The 20,012-nt window shown below is 36.1% G+C and overlaps 1 protein-coding gene across 7 annotated transcripts in view; it reads right to left on the reverse strand.

Moving 5' to 3' along the window:
• Positions 1–2,270: 2,270 nt before the first annotated feature.
• Positions 2,271–20,012, reverse strand: part of ODF2L (outer dense fiber of sperm tails 2 like) — a 47,954-nt gene continuing 30,212 nt past the window's right edge. For all 7 annotated transcript variants that reach the window (XM_077771055.1, XM_077771061.1, XM_077771058.1 and 4 more), the window contains 7 exons: positions 14,020–14,130; positions 12,104–12,208; positions 9,691–9,846; positions 8,165–8,250; positions 7,920–8,082; positions 5,074–5,199; positions 2,271–2,767 (listed from right to left, as the gene is read on the reverse strand). In XM_077771055.1, the coding sequence (XP_077627181.1) occupies positions 2,639–2,767; positions 5,074–5,199; positions 7,920–8,082; positions 8,165–8,250; positions 9,691–9,846; positions 12,104–12,208; positions 14,020–14,130 (876 nt within the window). In that variant the 3' untranslated portion in view covers positions 2,271–2,638. The remainder of the gene's footprint in view (positions 2,768–5,073; positions 5,200–7,919; positions 8,083–8,164; positions 8,251–9,690; positions 9,847–12,103; positions 12,209–14,019; positions 14,131–20,012) is intronic.

Below are 20,012 nucleotides of genomic sequence, written 5' to 3' on the forward strand. Positions count from 1 at the left end.
CAAATGTAAAGCAGGAATATGAATACCTTTGTCTTTGTCCACAAACATCACCGGAGCATCTACTCTATACCAGCTATTGTGTAGTGGCTGGAATAGAAATCTGAGTAAGATACAAGAGCTCTCGGTCTGGTAAGCAAACTCAAGAACCTTAGTTTCTTTTCATGTGACCGTTTCTTAGATGTCCCTTTGCCTTAGGAGGTGAAGAAAGGACCACAGGGGTCAAGTATGTGTTTTAGTAAAAGTACTAGGACTTAAAAAAAAAAAAAAAAAAGGTAACATTAATATTGTTAGCAATTGTTGGGCAAAAACCGTGGCCAGTTGCTGAAATTACTGTATTGGGGTATTTTAAGAAAAATACTATCAAGCAGTAGGGTCAGTGGCAAGTGACACCTGTAGTTCATATGGCAGTCTGAGGAGTGAGGGAGACCAGAGAAGAGCAGAACCGCACTTCTGATCAGAGGAGAGGATACAACATCTTGGGGAGAGTCCTCTATCCAGAGGCTGGACCATGTAGTACGCAGTTTGCTCTGAATGATCTTTTGAGACATATGTGTCCTTCGAATGAACAGCTCTCAAGCCATTGTCTGAGAGGAGCTACTATTACATGATTCCTTGTTGACTACATCTGTCCCCTTTTAGAGTGTCCTGCCTTGGCATATAGAGTAGGAGATTAAAGGGGGAATAAGTTCTTGGTATCTCTTCTATGTCATCACAATAATAAAGACCTTATCCTAAAGCTTCCTGGCACTGAAAGTGCTTATTTTGATCATCCCCAGGAGAGCTGTCTATGGGAAGGGGTGGGACAAATCGTTCCCCTTTAATCTTGTAGTAAACTCAGGGGGCTTTAGAATGTTTACGCTGATAATTCCAGACAATCACTAGCAAAAAACTAAATACAAAAGAGAGTAAATTCAGAGGAGAGCCTAAATACCCATTCTTTATAAAGAAGCAATGGAGGACAACATGTTTTCATCTGTCACCATCAGTTGGCATTTAATAGCTATAATTTAAAATTCTATATTAAAAGCCTCACAGAAATTAGAATGGCATCATATTTGAAAGAGTATTAAGTACACTGAGACATCTGGTATCTTCAAAAAGTATTTATTTATACCATTATTAGAAATTAATATCCAGAATATTTTCCTCGATTTTATATATGTGTGTGTGTGTGTGTGTGTGTGTGTGTGTGTGTATATATATAATAATGTAAAACAATTACGTGTTATTCAAAATCATGTATTTGGCTCATAATCAGCCTCGCTTTATTCCAAATTCACTTAAATGGTGACTATAGACAAGATTCTGGTTTCTTCTGTGTATGCGAAAAACATTCTAAAACCCAATATAATTTAAATAGGTATTAAACCAGAGCTAAGTGAAAATTATCTAGCAAAAAGGAATACTGACATCTATATCTCATTTTAAAGTTGCAATTGGATAATAAATTATATTTTAAAAATCTACAAAAAACTCTACTACTACCACCCATAAATTAAAGTTTGCTTGTGTTTTTATTCATTACCTAATCATGCTTTAGACTTAGAGTAAAATCCTATTGCTTATAGAAAATAAATCCAACAATTTATCCAAACATTGTTACATACGAAGTTTTAAGAAACTGCAAATAATTCTTAATAGTCTCATTTTGACTCTCCGATTTTTCAAGACTATGTTGTATTTCTTTCAAACATACTTCCTGGTGTTGTGCTTTCTAAATAAAAGAAGAAACAAAGATAATCAATAATGGCATTCAGATCAAAGGATCAATAATAATGACATTCATATCAAAGGACAGTCATAATGTAAAATTTATATATACAGTGATTAAATACACTTCTTTAATTTTTTAAGAGAGAATTCTAACTTCTGATATGTTCATTATTTACTTATCTTAGAGTTCACTTTTCTTTAAAATTCAGCGTGACTAAATTACATAAATGGTTAATCTCTATTTTGATATAGTTTGTTACAATACACAGTCAACCCCACATGATTACCTATCTAACATGATTAACATAATTAGTGTATTTTATTGAAACTATCATAATTAATTTTCATTCCCTTTACATGACCTATTTTAATACTAGTTTTTGCCATTTTTCTCTGCCTAAAAATTTCTATTTTATACCATAAGACTTTTACTGCCTTCAATAGTGACAGAATTCTAGTTTTTAGAATATGAAAATGTTTAGAAATCTTTACAAATAAAAAGAACTCTAAAGATTTTAGGTGTTCATTATTCGANATATATATAATAATGTAAAACAATTACGTGTTATTCAAAATCATGTATTTGGCTCATAATCAGCCTCGCTTTATTCCAAATTCACTTAAATGGTGACTATAGACAAGATTCTGGTTTCTTCTGTGTATGCGAAAAACATTCTAAAACCCAATATAATTTAAATAGGTATTAAACCAGAGCTAAGTGAAAATTATCTAGCAAAAAGGAATACTGACATCTATATCTCATTTTAAAGTTGCAATTGGATAATAAATTATATTTTAAAAATCTACAAAAAACTCTACTACTACCACCCATAAATTAAAGTTTGCTTGTGTTTTTATTCATTACCTAATCATGCTTTAGACTTAGAGTAAAATCCTATTGCTTATAGAAAATAAATCCAACAATTTATCCAAACATTGTTACATACGAAGTTTTAAGAAACTGCAAATAATTCTTAATAGTCTCATTTTGACTCTCCGATTTTTCAAGACTATGTTGTATTTCTTTCAAACATACTTCCTGGTGTTGTGCTTTCTAAATAAAAGAAGAAACAAAGATAATCAATAATGGCATTCAGATCAAAGGATCAATAATAATGACATTCATATCAAAGGACAGTCATAATGTAAAATTTATATATACAGTGATTAAATACACTTCTTTAATTTTTTAAGAGAGAATTCTAACTTCTGATATGTTCATTATTTACTTATCTTAGAGTTCACTTTTCTTTAAAATTCAGCGTGACTAAATTACATAAATGGTTAATCTCTATTTTGATATAGTTTGTTACAATACACAGTCAACCCCACATGATTACCTATCTAACATGATTAACATAATTAGTGTATTTTATTGAAACTATCATAATTAATTTTCATTCCCTTTACATGACCTATTTTAATACTAGTTTTTGCCATTTTTCTCTGCCTAAAAATTTCTATTTTATACCATAAGACTTTTACTGCCTTCAATAGTGACAGAATTCTAGTTTTTAGAATATGAAAATGTTTAGAAATCTTTACAAATAAAAAGAACTCTAAAGATTTTAGGTGTTCATTATTCGAGGAAAACATTAAAAGTCTGATATATTTTTAAAAATCTTCAAATCACATAAATTCCCAAGTAGATCTGTTCACTGAAAATACTTCAGACAGACAAGTTGCAGATACCATCTAGCTTCCAGCTAAAATGTAGACACCTTCAGGAGGGAAATCTTTTGATTCCTTCCTATCAGGTATTCAATGATACCTGATACCTTCTGAAACTGAGTGATGCCCCTTGGGAGAGTGAAGTTACACAGGATGAAGCAGTGTGTGAGGCTGGGCTACACGAAGTCATAGAATGAATATAGTGAATCTTTGCGGAACATCAGTTTTACTCAACAGTTTGGAGGGGAAAATGTGAATATGAACACACTTATATTGTAGGGTAGAATGTAAAATGTTCGTGGGCTATAGGATAGTACATTAGACTCCAAAGACATTTCAGGCTTCAGGAAGAATGGCCTGGATTAAGGGGGTGGGGCCATGCCTGGCTCCGGGGCACCCATCTGCCCCAGCTGAAGCACTGGGGCAGGAAATCTGAAGAAGCCTTCTGCCCTGAGCAGGGTGTTGGGGAGACACCAGGATACAATCAACAATGGGGCAAGCTGTCAGGGTGCTTCCAGTTCAACTGGGGCTGAGACATGTATACAGAATAAATACTGACCTACCCACGGAACTGTCTCCTGGAAAGGACAGAACACATGGACTCATTTCTCAGTAATGTCCAAATCTATGCTTAGGATTCTAGATTTTTATTCCTGTAAAAATTATCAGGTTTAACAGAACCTCGGGTCTTAACCTTCTTTCTTTTGGCAGCTTTAACCAAGTACTGGGAAACTGTAGAGAAACCCAATTTATCTTACTGTTTTTTTTTTTTCAGAACTTTAATTACACATATTTTATAGTATCAAAAATTCTGATGGTGGGGAAAATATTAAAAACTAAATCCATAAGTAAAAGAGATTTAGAATAAAGGGAAGGCCCGTGCTACATTAAAAGTGAGAAATGTTTGTTCTGATTAAATTGCCATGGCAATTTTGATGGTGATAAAATGAAACTAAAATTCCATGCCAAAAATCATTTACTTTTGAACCTTTCACATTTTCAACTTTTAGACCCTTGGGAATGCAAAAATAGTTTTTGTGTCTCCGGCTCCCGGAAGAGATAAAGTATCATCATTTTCTATGTCATCAAGTAGATAGTTTTCAAGTAATTTAGTCACGACTAGTGCTAGCTCTCATAGTACCTTATGCTAATTGCCTGTTTTCATGAATATTTAGGAAGACATTAGAAGATTAATTAAACACAACCAATTTGGTATTCTCATTTCATGGCTGAGTGGCTCAAAGCACCCATCTCATATGCAGATATAACAATACTGAATATTTACTTAACACAAACTCATCACCTTCTTATAATATTCATTACTCAAGACAGATATCAAAATCTAACTCATAAGAGTTTAAATGTGTATCTTAAAAAACTGAAAAATTCATTCCAGAAATTCCTAAGTAGATTATATCTGTAACTTGCATTAAGCAGCTGTCATGCAAAAGAAATATGCAGGAAAGGGCCTGATGAGACTTGGGGAAATGTAATAGACACTACCGAGGATGCAGTATAATAATTCTTTGGCATAATCATGACATTTTAAATTTTTTGATTTATATTATTTGTTATTTTTAATATTACCAGTAAAGCAATCCCTTCACTTCATACTTTAACTATACAGTAAGAATGTTAAATGCTAATTTAACTTTTTATGAAAATATATTAAGCCATACTAATACTTACACTGTTCATTTTGCAAACAAGTTGATTCTGTTCTTCATTTTTCTTTCTAAGCTCAGTTTCCAGATCTAATATTTTAATCTGTAAAGCCCTCTCTCTAGATGACGTTTTCTCTATTTCTTCAGAAACCTGTAATTTTCATTAAGAGAGTAAAATAACTAAATATGCTTTCTTTCAAGGATGTCTTAAAGATTTGACATATAGTATACCTCTTTTTTCTGAACAGATATTAACTGTATGTTAGACAGCTTAATTAAAAAATGTTTAAAGATGTTCTATCTTGAGGAAATATGTATAGCATAAGTATGCTCACTTCTCTTTGCAGCTAAAGTACCTGCAAAATTAGCTTGAGATGGAAGAAATATACATTTTTGTACTGCTCTATGACTTGGGTAGGTGTTTTTCACAATACTATATTTTTTAACCTATTGAGACCAAGTGGCATGTCCTACTGTATGGATGTTCACCATGGGATCTAGAGTGGTGGCAGAGCATAGAAAGTTCTCATTCAGTGCTAATCATAGACTGGATGGATGAGATTGGGACAGAGCAGGAGATATATACACATCACTCACACACACACACACACACACACACACACACACACACACAAGATTGGTTTTTCATTGATTCACTTCCAAAGTGGTCTGAATTAGAGTTTTCTTATTTCTATGATGGTTAATTTTAGCAGAAAGTCTAGCTGAACTATGTTCATCCAACAATTCAGAGATATGTGGGAGCCCTTCTGCAAGAATGCTGGGTTGGAGCCACAAGAGTAAGAGTGGAGGTAAGGACTAGTTTAGGAGCGAGGAACTGGTGGGAAGGAATCTCCTCTAACCACATTCCTACCATAAATTCAGCTCTAGGTTATTATAAAGTGAGTTACAAAAATTTCTTTTGTACAAATTTCAAGGGTGATTGTGAGTGAGGGATGCTCACAGGATGTAAAGCTGTGGAGAAAGAGCCCTTGACAATGCCCTCAGTGTGGACAACGGTAACAGGGCAGTGATGGCGCTCCTCACCCGGCAGGAATCAGAGACAGCCCCATGTTCCAGTGCAGCAGGAGACAAAGGAGAAGGCAGACACATCTCTGGGGACTCTCAACACTTCTGAGAAGGAATCTGAGAACATCTACCATTTTTGAAGTCTACTTGGACTGAACCCAGGATAAAGTCATTTATTTTCCTCTCAAAGGTTGACGGGGCTGAGAAATCTGGATTACATCCCTACCATTGACAATACATTTTACTACTTAGCTTTTATTCAATGATGTGCCTTTCAAAGTCAATTTAAATTGGTTTCCCCAAGTAAACTGTTTTCACACATATATATGACACTTGTGCTATATCAGCCACACTTCAAGGACATCAAATTTTATCTAACTTATGCAGAATTGCCATTAACAACCTCGTGAAAGACATGACTGGAAGAGAGTTTAGAGGGAAAGATTCAGAATTTGGTATTAAACATGTTAAGTTTGAGATTCTTATGTTAAGTGGAGATGTCAAGTAAGTAGCAGAAAATCTGAGCCGAGATTTCAGGGGAGAGAGAAATCTGGGGTAGAGACATGCATTTGAGAATCATCATGGCATAGAGGATCTCTTTGTAGCACCATTTAATCTAATGAGGAAACACATCATCTCCATTTTACTAATTGGGAAACTAAAGTTTATAGAAGTGACTCACTATGGTTCAGGGTGTAATGTGTCAGAGCCCGAATTTAAACCCAGTGGCCTATTAGAATCCAAAGCTCATTTTATGCCCTTTCAAGATTACATTTTCAAATCATTTAATAAATTTACCTCTTTCTTAAGACCCTCCTGAATCATTTCCCATCACCCTAGGTTAAACTAACCACATCCTCTGGTGTACCTTGTACCCTCCCTCTGCATGACGGATGACATTTGTCTGCTCACCTATTATCTCCCTATTGGACTATGAGTGTTCTGAGAGCTGGGGCTAGCTCTGTTGGATGAGGTAAAAAAGACATGACCTACAGATAATCCATGAGCTGGACCTGGGCAACTGGAGGCTCCCCACCTCCCTTGTCCTTGAGGTATGTGTTTTGCTTTCCTTCCCCGCTCCCAGAAGCTGCTCCAAGTAAACAGCCTTGAGAAAGAAATGTGGTGTTGAGACTTTCTGGTCTGGGTACATGACTGAAGCTAGTTAAAAGGCTTCTATATAAACTTAAGAGTCTGTCAGGTGGCTGTGGAAATCTACTCATCTTGTGGCCATCCAAGACAACTCTCATGTTCCCTTGCTTATTAAACCTGCCATTTTCCAACCAGGAGTGGTCCCTTTCTACAGTCTCTCTCTGCCCTCCAAGGAGCGTGTGAACTAACAAGATCTTACTCATCTTTGCATCTCGAATACTAGTAGAGTGCCCAACACACAGTAAGATATTTATTAAATGCTAACCCAATGGATTCAACTGGAATTCAATTTTTCTATGTAATTCTTATATCTATTTATGCAATAATATGAGGCAAAAAGAAAAGGGAGTAGATCTTTATGCCCCACCAGATCCTAACCAAAATGTTCAATAATGTGAAATTTTTTCAATTTTATTCAAAAAAAAAGGAGGGGGGAAGTCTTTCCATGGTTTCCATCTCTGCCCTCTACCCCTCCACATTGTCATTCACCTAGGGAAGTAACTCTGTACCAGTAATATAGCTGTTTAGCTCCAAAAGGGCAAAGTAGGTAAAAAACAAAAATGTAATTGCTCTCTTCACCCTGTCATCAGGCAAAAAACAATAACTGTAGGTTTGGTAAGATGAGCTATTGTCTGTTTAAAAAGACGACTCTTTGGTAAACTAATTAAAAAGTTTCTAAATAAAGGCCATCTGTACCTTTTGTCTTCCTTCTTCTAAAGCAGCTTCCAGCTGTCTGGCCAATGCTGTATATTCTTCAGATTTCTCTTTAAACTTAAGATTGCTGTGCTGAAGACGTTCTTCTTGGTTTGCCAGTTTCTTTTGAAGCTCTTTATTTTCTGCATCCATCTGTTCTAATTTTCTTTTTGTAGAAAACATATATTTTAAAATTATAGTATATAGAGAAAAATGTAACACCAATTTTAAGTCAATTTAATACTTACTGTTTAAGGTTTTCACATTTCAACTGAATAAGATAATTTTCCTCTTCCAAAGAAAGCTTTTTCAGAAGATTATGATTTCCATCAACCTAAAAGAGGAGGGGGGGGGGTAAGTTTTCTTGGTTATTTTCTTTATAACCATCTTCCAAAGAAATCTATGTACTTTAGTGCTAGAATAATCATTAAAGAAGCAAAAAGGCCTAAATATTATTATTACTCCTACACAGAGAAACTCAAAGAAATACATTTTTAAAACACACAGTCTTAAATTTCTGGTTAAGTTAAAAAAAAAACTATGCTGTCTCATAGGAAATCATCTACTAGAAGTCTTTTCTGAAAGATGGCAATTAAAACATTCTGAACAATGCTTTATCGAAAAAGGATGTTTATTTTCTTAAGTAAATTTGAAGACTAAACAGTATTAAGCTCCTATTGTTGGATACTTAAAGTTAGTCTTCCAGTTTTCCTAGTTCACCTCAAGATAGTGATTGATAATTGAATATCAATGAAGTTGTAACTATGAATAAAAACCATATTTGTGAGAAGCAAAATAAAATAAACAAACCAACCGAAGACAACTTGTCCAGGCCAAGACCAAATATTCTTACCATTGCTTCAAAAGCTATACTTATTTTAAAAAGCCCTAAAAATAAATTTTTTCTTATAATTAATAATTTGGGTTATCTATGTCGATATGGCATTCTCTTACGAAAATCTCTTCTCTGGAATTTAAATTGAGCAAAGTTTTATTTGCACGTTTTTTAAAAACAGGATGCATTTCAAAATTAAAATCCAGGTTACATTTGGAAGATAGATGGGGAGTTGCTCCTAAAATTCTTTTGCAAATAAACAAAAAGACTTGCTACCTCCTTGTGTATGCTTCTTTGAGAAAAAGTAATTAATTTAAAAAAAATATTTATTAAGAGCTTACTCTGTGCTAGGTATTGAATTAGGAGATGGTATGTGGCTTCTCTCTCTCCCTCTCTCTCTGCCCCTGCAGAGAGACATGGGGCTGTGTCTCACAATAAACAAACTTAAAAAAAAAAAAAAAAAGGAGATGGCTATGTGGTGACTAATAGGACATCCAGGATCCCTGTTCTGATGGAGTGGAAAAAAAAATAACTGGGAATAATCCAACTCAATTTGATGCACAATTCTAATTAAAATAAATTCTAATTTTTGTAGGGTAAATTACGGTAATTTAGCTTATCGTGATATCAAAAAGATATGTAAACATAGCATTGCTCCTTCTCTCATGCTATTACTGTTCTCAAATGTCTAAATACAGATTTATACAAATAATATAAATTGAGCAATCTTAGTTACCAATTTTTCACGATAAAATACTATAAGAATAGGTTGCAAAACATTATAGTATCTGCAATAAACCGATAAACTGGCTTACATGGTAGTTAAGGAACAGAACAACAAAACAAATCAACCCCTGACATGAGTGCCCTCAACTGGTGAAATCACCGCAGAGTATTCCTTTCACGTATCTAGAAGACAGCAGAATGAAGGCCGGACACCTGGCCCTGAAGCTCCATAGCTGCGTGAGCCGGGTCGACACGCCTCCCCATGAGGTGCTGCAGGCTCTCCTGACGCTCCTGAAGCCTCCGTTCCACCGACACCAAAGCGCGGACGCACTCTAACTCCTTCAGATGAGACTCCATCTGGCCTCTCACCTGTGTTGGAGCATTAGGGAAATAAGTGCAAGGTCACACATTCAGCATTAACGTCTTCACTATCTTACACACTACATATGCTCGTAATATATTGAGTATTTTAGGTATAATGATTTTAAACAAAAAGATTCAACCAAATAAATACGAATAAACATGAACTTAGACTCTGCCAACTAAGAGCATATAACTCACAAGCGGGCTGCAATTTAGTTTTTAACTAGTTTGTTGAGTAACTAATATAACACTGTATGTTAATTACTGGGATTAAAATTTAAAAAGTAGTTAAAGTAAGTGTGTTGAGTAAATGCATATAATAATATTAGGCTGCAGGGAGAATGTTTAACCTACTGAGGAAAGCAAACTTCCTGAATCCTGTAATTTATACTCAAGCATAGTTATTACTAGTAAAGCTGGTTTGGTAATTTACTACTATGAGGCCATCAGTCTAAAGTACCTGTCACTTTCTGTCATTCAGTCTTGTAACTCAGATATCTCAGTCAGAATAGCCTTGCTGCACTCATCTTCGTTCAGGTTGCTGCGGTTTACTATACGTTATTTCAAGATAGCTAGTATCATTAGTACTCAGCAGACTGTAACTTCATCCTTAAGGTTACTATGAGCAAGTCTCTCTGATTTTATCTACATTCATCCCTTTGGCTAGTACGATGCCTCACGATGGTACTTTTGTGGAAATGTGACAAGAAGCAACCCTAAGAAATGTTTACACAGCAAATTAAGAAAAAATAACCACACATATGGCGTTTAGGATGTTTATGGGAAGGAAAAAACAAGAGCCAGACTCTGTCCCTGAGACAGATAACACCTAGAGCTACCGGGCATCACCTGACACTCTTGATCATAAAAGGTCAAGCAAGAACAAAACCTGCCTCTGGGTCCCCAAACATCTAAGAGCCCATGAGAAAAGCAGGAGACTTAACAGTGGAAAAAGAAAAGGGAAAATCTCTTTAAAAATGACTTTTCTAGGGACACCTGGGTGGCTCAGTCAGTTAGTGTCTGACTCTTGATTTCGGCTCAGGTCATGATCTCACAGTTCATGGGTTTAAGCCCCACTTCTGGCTCTGTGCTGACAGTGCACACCTGCTTGGGATTCTCTCTCTGCCCCTCCCCTCCTTGTGTGCTCGCTCTCTCTCTCAAAAGTAAATAAGCTTTAAAAAAATGAATGGAAATTTCTTTAAAAAACAAAAAGACTTCTGGTTTAATACCAGTAAAAGACATGGTGACCTCGTGGGATCTGAAAATTACAGGCTTCAACCCCATCAGCTTCTTGAACAGGTTTTTTAATAGGCTTTTTATTTACAGTGCTGCCTAGCAAAAGAGGAGACCTTTGCAGTGGTATGTCTCATGAGAAAAGAGACCAGAACACATGAAATGCTAGACATGCTGCTAAAAATAGGTGAAAAGTGATTCTAAGAAAGTAGTCAGCGGCATGTTAGGTGGGCTCTCTGGATCTCTGTTTACCCAGCAGAACGGCTGCTCTGGCTGACCTCTCCTTTACATCGGTGCCTCACTCGGACTTCTCAATCCCAAGCTGTGGGGGCAACCCACAGACGGTCCCCTGATTATACTCAGCTGGAAGTGACTGGTAACATCCCATGACCTTTCCAACAAGGAGTGTCCTAGGACTTTCACTGCTTCCTTACCAAAACAACATGACAGGACCCAAAGAGGGATGAGGTTTCATTTAAAAAGTTAAAAATATTCACAAAAACATCATAATTTGCCAACGCTGGCCTTCCCCTCATTCTGTTGCAATGGAGTGACAAAGGGAAATGATGCTGGGTTTTTTAAAATATTATTTTTCCTCCAAAGAAGCATTTAGCAGAGAATATTTACGTTGCTTTTTAGACACAACAGATTTAGTACACAACAGAAACAAAAAGGTGGGATTAAAAATGAGAGATATTCAAGTTTGCATACTTACGGCTGAGGAAGCTCAAGGATTAAGTGATAACCATTTTTTTTTGAGTTATGTAAGTCTGCTCTTATATCAGAAAAATTAAATATTTATGCTGTTTTCCAAATTTAAGGAAAAAGTAAAAAAACATTCATACAAACAAACATTTCAAGCCTGGAAGAAACATTATCTCTTTAGAAAACAAACTCCTACAGAGATTTAAGACAGATAATTACTAGGTCTAAACTAGAGAAAACAATCACAATGAAATAGGTATAATATTCATAAAGTATGAAACATATGAATAAAATATTATTTTATTGCTTAAAACATCAAACTCACCTTCTCTAACTTTTTATTTTTGTCTTTTGTTATTTGGTTATTTTCATGTAGCAAATTTTCACATCTGCTTTTCACCATTTCCGCTGCTTCTTGCAACTTTTGTATCTGAAAATAGAGTAACATATTTTCTATTAAGACCATAATGCAGGGGCACCTGAGTGACTCAGTCTGACTCTTTTATTTTCAGATCAGGTCATGATCTCAAGGTTCCTGAGTTCAAGCCCAGCGCTCACTGCGTGAAGCCTGTTTTGGATCTTCTATCTCCCTTTTTCTGGCCCTCCCCTGCTCATGCTCTGTTTCTCAAAAATAAAGAAATGTATGTAAAATAAAAAGCGAAACATCTGAATTTTTATTTTTACACAAGTCACTATTTCCCTATCAATACCCTCAGTATCTTTATCTAATGTTATTCCTGCTTTAACCTAAGAATCGCTCAGTGCTGGACTCCAAACCACAATCCTTTTATGACTTATCTGTCTTCTCCCATCAATACTTCTAGACTCTCCCCTTGAGACTAAATATTAGAGAGATCTTTATTTTCAGGTCAGTGAACTTTAAAGAGAACTAAAAAGAATAATAAAAAAAAAATCTGAAGACTAAGAAGTAATTGAAATATGCTGACATGTATGTCCACATGCATATTTATTTGGAAAGAGATTTATTACAACAAAGTAAAATACATCTTTGTTTAAAAAAAAAAAGGAATCAACCTTTGGTCCAAACTATAGCAATTATTTTACCAATTCCATACCAATTATTTTACACTCCAAAATTTTAAAATACTCAAAAAGAAAGAAAGAAAGAAAGAAAGAAAATCTAAGCACTGTATACAAAGCCCAGAGCCTAGAACATGCACATTATTTTGGTGAGGGATTAAAGCCAAACAAGCGGCTGGAGGATCCAGATGGCGTTCTCCACAACATGTCCCACAGTTCACTATGGCCTCCATCTGACCTCTGGTCTGGTAGGCTCTGTATGACTGCAATATATATTTTTTAAATTTATTTTTATTTTGAAAGAGAGAGACTGAGTGAGTGTGGGGGAGGAGGAGGGAGAGAGTCCTCAACAGGCTCGATGCTGTCAATGTGCAGCTCAACATGGGGCTCGAACTCATGAACCACAGAGATCATGATGTGAGCTGAAACCAAGAGTCAGACACTCAACCAACTGAGCCACACAGGAGCCCCATGACTGCAATATTCTAACTGGATGTCTCAACTTCATTTCCCCATAAACCATCCAGATGTACTTCCTTCCTATCCACAGGATGCCCTCCTTAAGCTTTTACCTTTAGTTCATTATTAATTCAAATGCTCTCTCATTCAGTAAAATCAAGCTCTTTATTGACTAGTCTGTTACCACTGTGCAAGGACCTGCATAAGTCCCATCTTTCTCATACATATTTTCTTGAATACTACATTTCCAAAACATAAGGTTTTCTAAAAATTGCCACTGAACACATGCTCTATTCCACATATATTTTCATATGCTCTTTTCTAGGTCTTTCATGTGGGTAAATTCAGAATTTTACTTTATTTACTGAGAAAGAGGAACTGTTGAGCTTTAATGATCCTAGAAGGGAGTCATTAATCTAAACCAATACCATTAAATATATAAGATGACAAATAAGTATAACTCAGTTTAACAAGATTATACATAAAGTTTACATTACACTTACATAATTAATTTTAGATCTACCTTAGGAATACCCAGTATATACATGGCCAATGTACAAATCAGGAATCAGTAGAATCATCTACTTATAAAAATACATTGGACCTTAAGAAATAGATGGGACATATATTCTATCACAAAATAATAGCCCCACCTTTCTTCAGTTCTGCTTATTTAGATTAAAAAATGCAGTGTTTTAAATTGTCTACAAAACATAACATTAAAATCAATGCAATAGTCACCTGAGTTTTATATACTTCAATAAGGGCTTTCTGTTGTTTTTCTACTTCTTGCAATTCTAAGAGTTCATTTTCAAAAGAAACAACTTTGTCCTTCAAAGCAGCAAGTGTAGTCTAGCAAGAAATATATAAAGAGATTTTATAAATCATTAGAATTCACTTACACTCTGGTGCTACAGGATTATAAAAACATAACTCATTTATAAACAGACTTAATACAATAATTATCTTTAATGCATACAATTACCATTTAAGAATTTTAAAAAGTTAGTAATAATGAATAACTATAATAAGACTTACGTAAAATATATATTTTTAAAACTTAAAATTTCCAACAAGACTTGGAAAATAGAAAGACCATGTTCTTAGATGGGAAGACTCAATCCTATTGACATACCAGTTTTTTCCAAAACAGTAACACTTTAAATGCAATTTCAACCACAAATATAATAGTTGGGAGGAGGGAGGATATGAAGAAATTAATTTTAAAATTCATATCGAAAAATAAATGGGAAAGACTAATACAATTTTTAAAGGAATACTAAGGTAGAGAATCTCGGTACTTACTAGATATTAAGATGTATAAAGAACTAAAATTTTAAGTTTATGTATATATACATATATATTTAAGTTTAGAATATAAAGATGAATGGAAAAGAAAAAGAAAAATACACCAAAATTATATTTAGTATATGATAAAGATTGAATTTTTAAATCAATGAGAAGTATATGGATCACTAAATAATGGTAATAAGACAACTGTTTAATTATTAGAAAGAAAATAGATTAACTATTTGCCTCCACCCAACATTATTTTTTGTATTTGTTTTTACCAAATATATTTATATATTTACTTATTTAAAATAAAGCTTTAAAATTTTTCACAAAGATAGAGCTAAAATTTTGAAAACAGGATAGCAAAACCCCTACTAAGCTTAGAATAAAAAAAGATATCAAGCATTGTAAGGGTTTCGGATTTTACCTCCCAAGTTTACAAGTTAGCCTGGAACAGTTTCATGGATGCTAGCAAAGGATGTGAGCTTCCTGGGTCAGAGACACAGAGCTTTATTACAGCAATAGCAGTAGCCAGATGCCAGACTTGTGGTAGCTTCCTAAGCCCCAGTTTCCACAGAGCAACACCGTGAGGGCCAGATGACACCCATACATGCAGGGGGAGGCACTACAGAGGAGCAACCCCGAGTTTAGGGAACCCACGTCTCTCATAGTAGGCAGTAAGCATGTCTGCCCTTCGGCAAGGAAACACTGCTATCTCCAAGGATGTTCATTAGACAAACATCCTTGAAAAGATAGTCTGGATCACAAGCGGTCAGTTCTTTTTACTTGTAAGATATGCAGAAATGTGACAGATGTAACAGAAGCCATAAAAGAAAAAAACATGTATGTATACATACATATGTGTAATGTAACTCCCCGAACTTCATTCCCCCATCAAAAAATTTAAGAGGCAAACAAAATGTAATAGAGAATAGCAAATTATGGACAAAAGATAAATACCCTTAGTATAGAGTTCTTATACGTTAATTAGAAAAAAGACATAAAGGATAAGGAGTAGGTAATTCATAAAGGCAGAAATGTAAATGATCAATGAATACATGAAAAAATGTTTACTGGCCATTAAAACATACTCTAGGCACTGGATGTTCTTCTATTAATGAACAAAGGAAACAAACAAAAAAAAATCCCTTCCTTCATGGGACTCACATACTCCATGCATACAAAGACAAAAATAAGGGATAGATGAACACAAAACAAGAATATGAAGTAAAACATACCATACACGAATGTGGATGGGCCAGGAAGGCCTCCAGAAGGGATTTGTGAGCAAACACTGAAAGGAAAGTGTGGCTCTTTGAAGGGAACGAATTTCCATAGAGCAAGGCAACACTGGGAGAAGCCCAGGCCAGTTGGGAGAAAACAGCAAGAAGGCCAATGTGGCAGGAAGGGAGACACCAAAGGGGATAGTGGTAAGATGAGGCCCGAGAAGTAATGGATAGACAGGTGGAATAATGCTTTGTAGGTGTATATTAACCAGATATCCCTGGAGGGCTTGGGTGGAGCAGTGAAATGGTCTGATTACATATTTATGGGAATGAGTCTACTGCTGCACTGAAATCTGACTGTAGGTGCGAGGTGGAAATAAAGAGGCATCAGGAAGTCACTGTAACTGTAAGACATGCTGGTGGCTTAAACCAGAACAGTAGCAGTGGTGCTGGGGAGAGATGGTGAAATCCTAGATCTGTCTGAAGTAGATCTGCTGACAGACTGGAAGCAGATGGGAGAGAAAGGAGTCAGGTTGACACCAGGTAAAAGAAAGAGCAATTGCTGTTACCTGAGACAGGAACAACTGTAGGATGAGCTACTTGGGAGAACATAGAAGATCTATTTTTGTTGTTATTTTCAAGAAGGGGAGCAGAGGGGCAGGGAGAGGGAGACAGGATCTGAAGCAGGCTGTGCACTGAAAGCAGAAAGCCCCATGTGGGGCTCAAACTCATGAACTGTGAGATCATGTCCTGAGCCAAAGTCTGACATGTAAGGGCTGAGCCACCCAGGCGCCCCTACAGGAAGTCTATGTTATTTTATTTATGTATTTTTTATAGTTTATGGTCAGGTTGGTTTCCATATAACACCCAGTGCTCATCCCAACAAGTGCCCTCCTCCATGCCCATCCCCCCTTTCCCCCCTCTCCCCCACACCCATCAGCCCTCGGTTTGTTCTTAGTATTCAAGAGTCTCTCATGGTTTACCTCCCTCCCTCTCCCCAACTAACTTTTCCCCTTCTCCTCCCCCATTTCCACTGTTAAGTTTCTCCTGATCCACTTATAAATGAAAACATAAGGTATCTGTCCTCTGCCTGGCTTATTTCACTCAGCATAACACCCTCAAGTTCCATCCAAGTTGCTACACATGGCCAGATTTCATTGTTTCTCATTGCCATGGAGTATTCCATGGTATAGATAAACCACATCTTCTTGATCCATTCATCAGTTGATGGACATTTAGGCTCTTTCCATGATTTGGCTATTGTTGAAAGTGCTGCTATGAACATTGGGGTACATGTGCCCCTATGCATCAGCACTCCTGTATCCCTTGGGTAAATTCCCAGCAGTGCTATTGCTGGGTCACAGGGGAGTTCTACTGTTAATTTTTTGAGGAACCTCCATAATGTTTTCCAGAGGGACTGGGCCAGTTTTCATTCCCACCAACACTGTAGGAGGGTGCCCATGTCTCCACATCCTCGCCAGCATCTAGAGTCTCCTGATTTGTTCATTTTAGCCACTCTGACTGGCGTGAGGTGGTATCTCAGTGTGGTTTTGATTTGTATTTCCCTGATGAGGAAGGATGCTGAGCATCATTTCATGTGTCTGTTGGCCATCTGGATGTCCTCTTCCGAGAACTGTCTGTTCATGTCTTCCGCCCACTTCTTTACTGGATTGTTTTTCGGATGTGGAGTTTGGTGAGTTCCTTATAGATTTTGGATACTAGCCCTTTATTTGATATGTCATTTGCAACTATCTTTTCCCACTTCATTGGTTGCCTATTAGTTTTATTGTTTCCTTTGCCGTGCAGAAGCTTTTTATCTTGATGAGGTCCCAATAGTTAACTTTTGCTCTTGATTCCCTTGCTTTTGGGGATGTGTCAAGTAAGCAATTGCTGTGGTTGAGGTCAAGGAGGTTGTTTCCTGCTTTCTCCTCTAGGGTTTTGATAGTTTCCTGTCTCACATTCAGGTCCTTCATCCATTTTGAGTTTAGTTTTGTGTATGATATACAAAAGTGGTCTAGTTTCATTCTTTTGTACATTGCTGTCCAGTTCATCCAGCACCATCTGCTAAAGAGGCTTTCTTTTTTTCTACTGGATACTCTTTCCTGTTTTGTCAAAGATTAACTGGCCATACATTTGTGGGTCCAATTCTGGGTTCTCTATTCTATTCCATTGGTCTATGTGTCTGTTTTTGGTCCAATACCATACTGTCTTGATGACTAAAGCTTTGTAGTAGAGGCTAAAGTCTGGGGTGGTGATGCCTCCTGTTTTGGTTTCTTCTTCAATATTACTTTGTCTATTTGGGGCCTTTTGTGGTTCCATACAAATTTTAGGATAGTTTGTTCTAGCTTTGAGAAGAATGCTGGTACAATTTTGATTGGGATTGCATTGAAGGTGTAGATTGCTTTGGGAAGTATTGACATTTTAACAATATTTATTCTTCCAATTCTTTCTTTCATAAATTTTCTATAGTTTTCATCACACAGATCTCCTATATCTTTGGTTAGGTTTATTCCTAGGTATTTTATGGTTTTTTGTGCAACTGTGAATGGGATCAGTTTCTTGACTTCTCTTTCTGTTGCTTCATTGTCAGTGTATAAAAATGCAACCAATTTCTGTATGTTGATTGTGTATCCTGCTACGTTGCTGAATTCATGGATCAGTTCTAGTAGGCTTCTGGTGGAGTCTGTTGGGTTTTCTGTGTAGAGTATCATTTCATCTGCAAAAAGTGAAAGTCTGACTTCTTCTTTGCCAATTCTGATGCCTTTGATTTCCTTTTATTGTCTGATGGCTGATGCTAGGACTTCCAGCACTATGTTAAACAACAGTGGTGAGAGTGGACATCCCTGTCATGTTCCTGATCTGAGAGGGAAAGTTCTCAGTTTTTCCCCATTGAGGATGATGTTAGCTTGGGCTTCTCATAAATGGCTTTTATGATGTTTAAGTAGGTTCCTTCTATCCTGACTTTCTTGAGGGTCTTTATTAAGAAAGGATGTTGTATTTTGTCAAATGCTTTTTCTGCATCTATTGACAGGATCATATGATTTTTATCTTTTCATTTGTTAGTATGATGTATTACATTGATTGATTTACGAATATTGAACCAGCCCTGTAACCCAGGGATGAATCCCACTTGAACACGGTGGATAATTCTTTTTATATGCTGTTGAATTCGATTTGCAAGTATCTTGTTGAGGATTTTTGCATCCGTATTCATCTAGGATTTGGCCTGTAGTTCTCTTTTTTNATTTTATGGTTTTTTGTGCAACTGTGAATGGGATCAGTTTCTTGACTTCTCTTTCTGTTGCTTCATTGTCAGTGTATAAAAATGCAACCAATTTCTGTATGTTGATTGTGTATCCTGCTACGTTGCTGAATTCATGGATCAGTTCTAGTAGGCTTCTGGTGGAGTCTGTTGGGTTTTCTGTGTAGAGTATCATTTCATCTGCAAAAAGTGAAAGTCTGACTTCTTCTTTGCCAATTCTGATGCCTTTGATTTCCTTTTATTGTCTGATGGCTGATGCTAGGACTTCCAGCACTATGTTAAACAACAGTGGTGAGAGTGGACATCCCTGTCATGTTCCTGATCTGAGAGGGAAAGTTCTCAGTTTTTCCCCATTGAGGATGATGTTAGCTTGGGCTTCTCATAAATGGCTTTTATGATGTTTAAGTAGGTTCCTTCTATCCTGACTTTCTTGAGGGTCTTTATTAAGAAAGGATGTTGTATTTTGTCAAATGCTTTTTCTGCATCTATTGACAGGATCATATGATTTTTATCTTTTCATTTGTTAGTATGATGTATTACATTGATTGATTTACGAATATTGAACCAGCCCTGTAACCCAGGGATGAATCCCACTTGAACACGGTGGATAATTCTTTTTATATGCTGTTGAATTCGATTTGGAAGTATCTTGTTGAGGATTTTTGCATCCGTATTCATCTAGGATTTGGCCTGTAGTTCTCTTTTTTTGCTGGATCTCTGTCTGGCTTGGGAATCAAAGTGATGCTGGTTTCGTAGAATTAGTCCACAAGTTTTCCTTCCATTTCTATTTTTTGGAATAGCTTGAGAAGAACGGTATTAACTCTGATTTAAATGTCTGGTAGCATTCCCCAGGGAAGCCATCTGGCCCAGGGCTTTTATTTATTGGGAGATTTTTGATAATGGATTCAATTTCTTCACTAGTTATGGGTCTGTTCAGATTTTCTATCTCTTCC

The sequence above is a fragment of the Crocuta crocuta genome, unplaced genomic scaffold (genome assembly GCF_008692635.1).
Source record: "Crocuta crocuta isolate KB4526 unplaced genomic scaffold, BGI_CrCroc_1.0 scaffold125, whole genome shotgun sequence".
NCBI classification, from domain to species: Eukaryota; Metazoa; Chordata; class Mammalia; order Carnivora; family Hyaenidae; genus Crocuta; species Crocuta crocuta.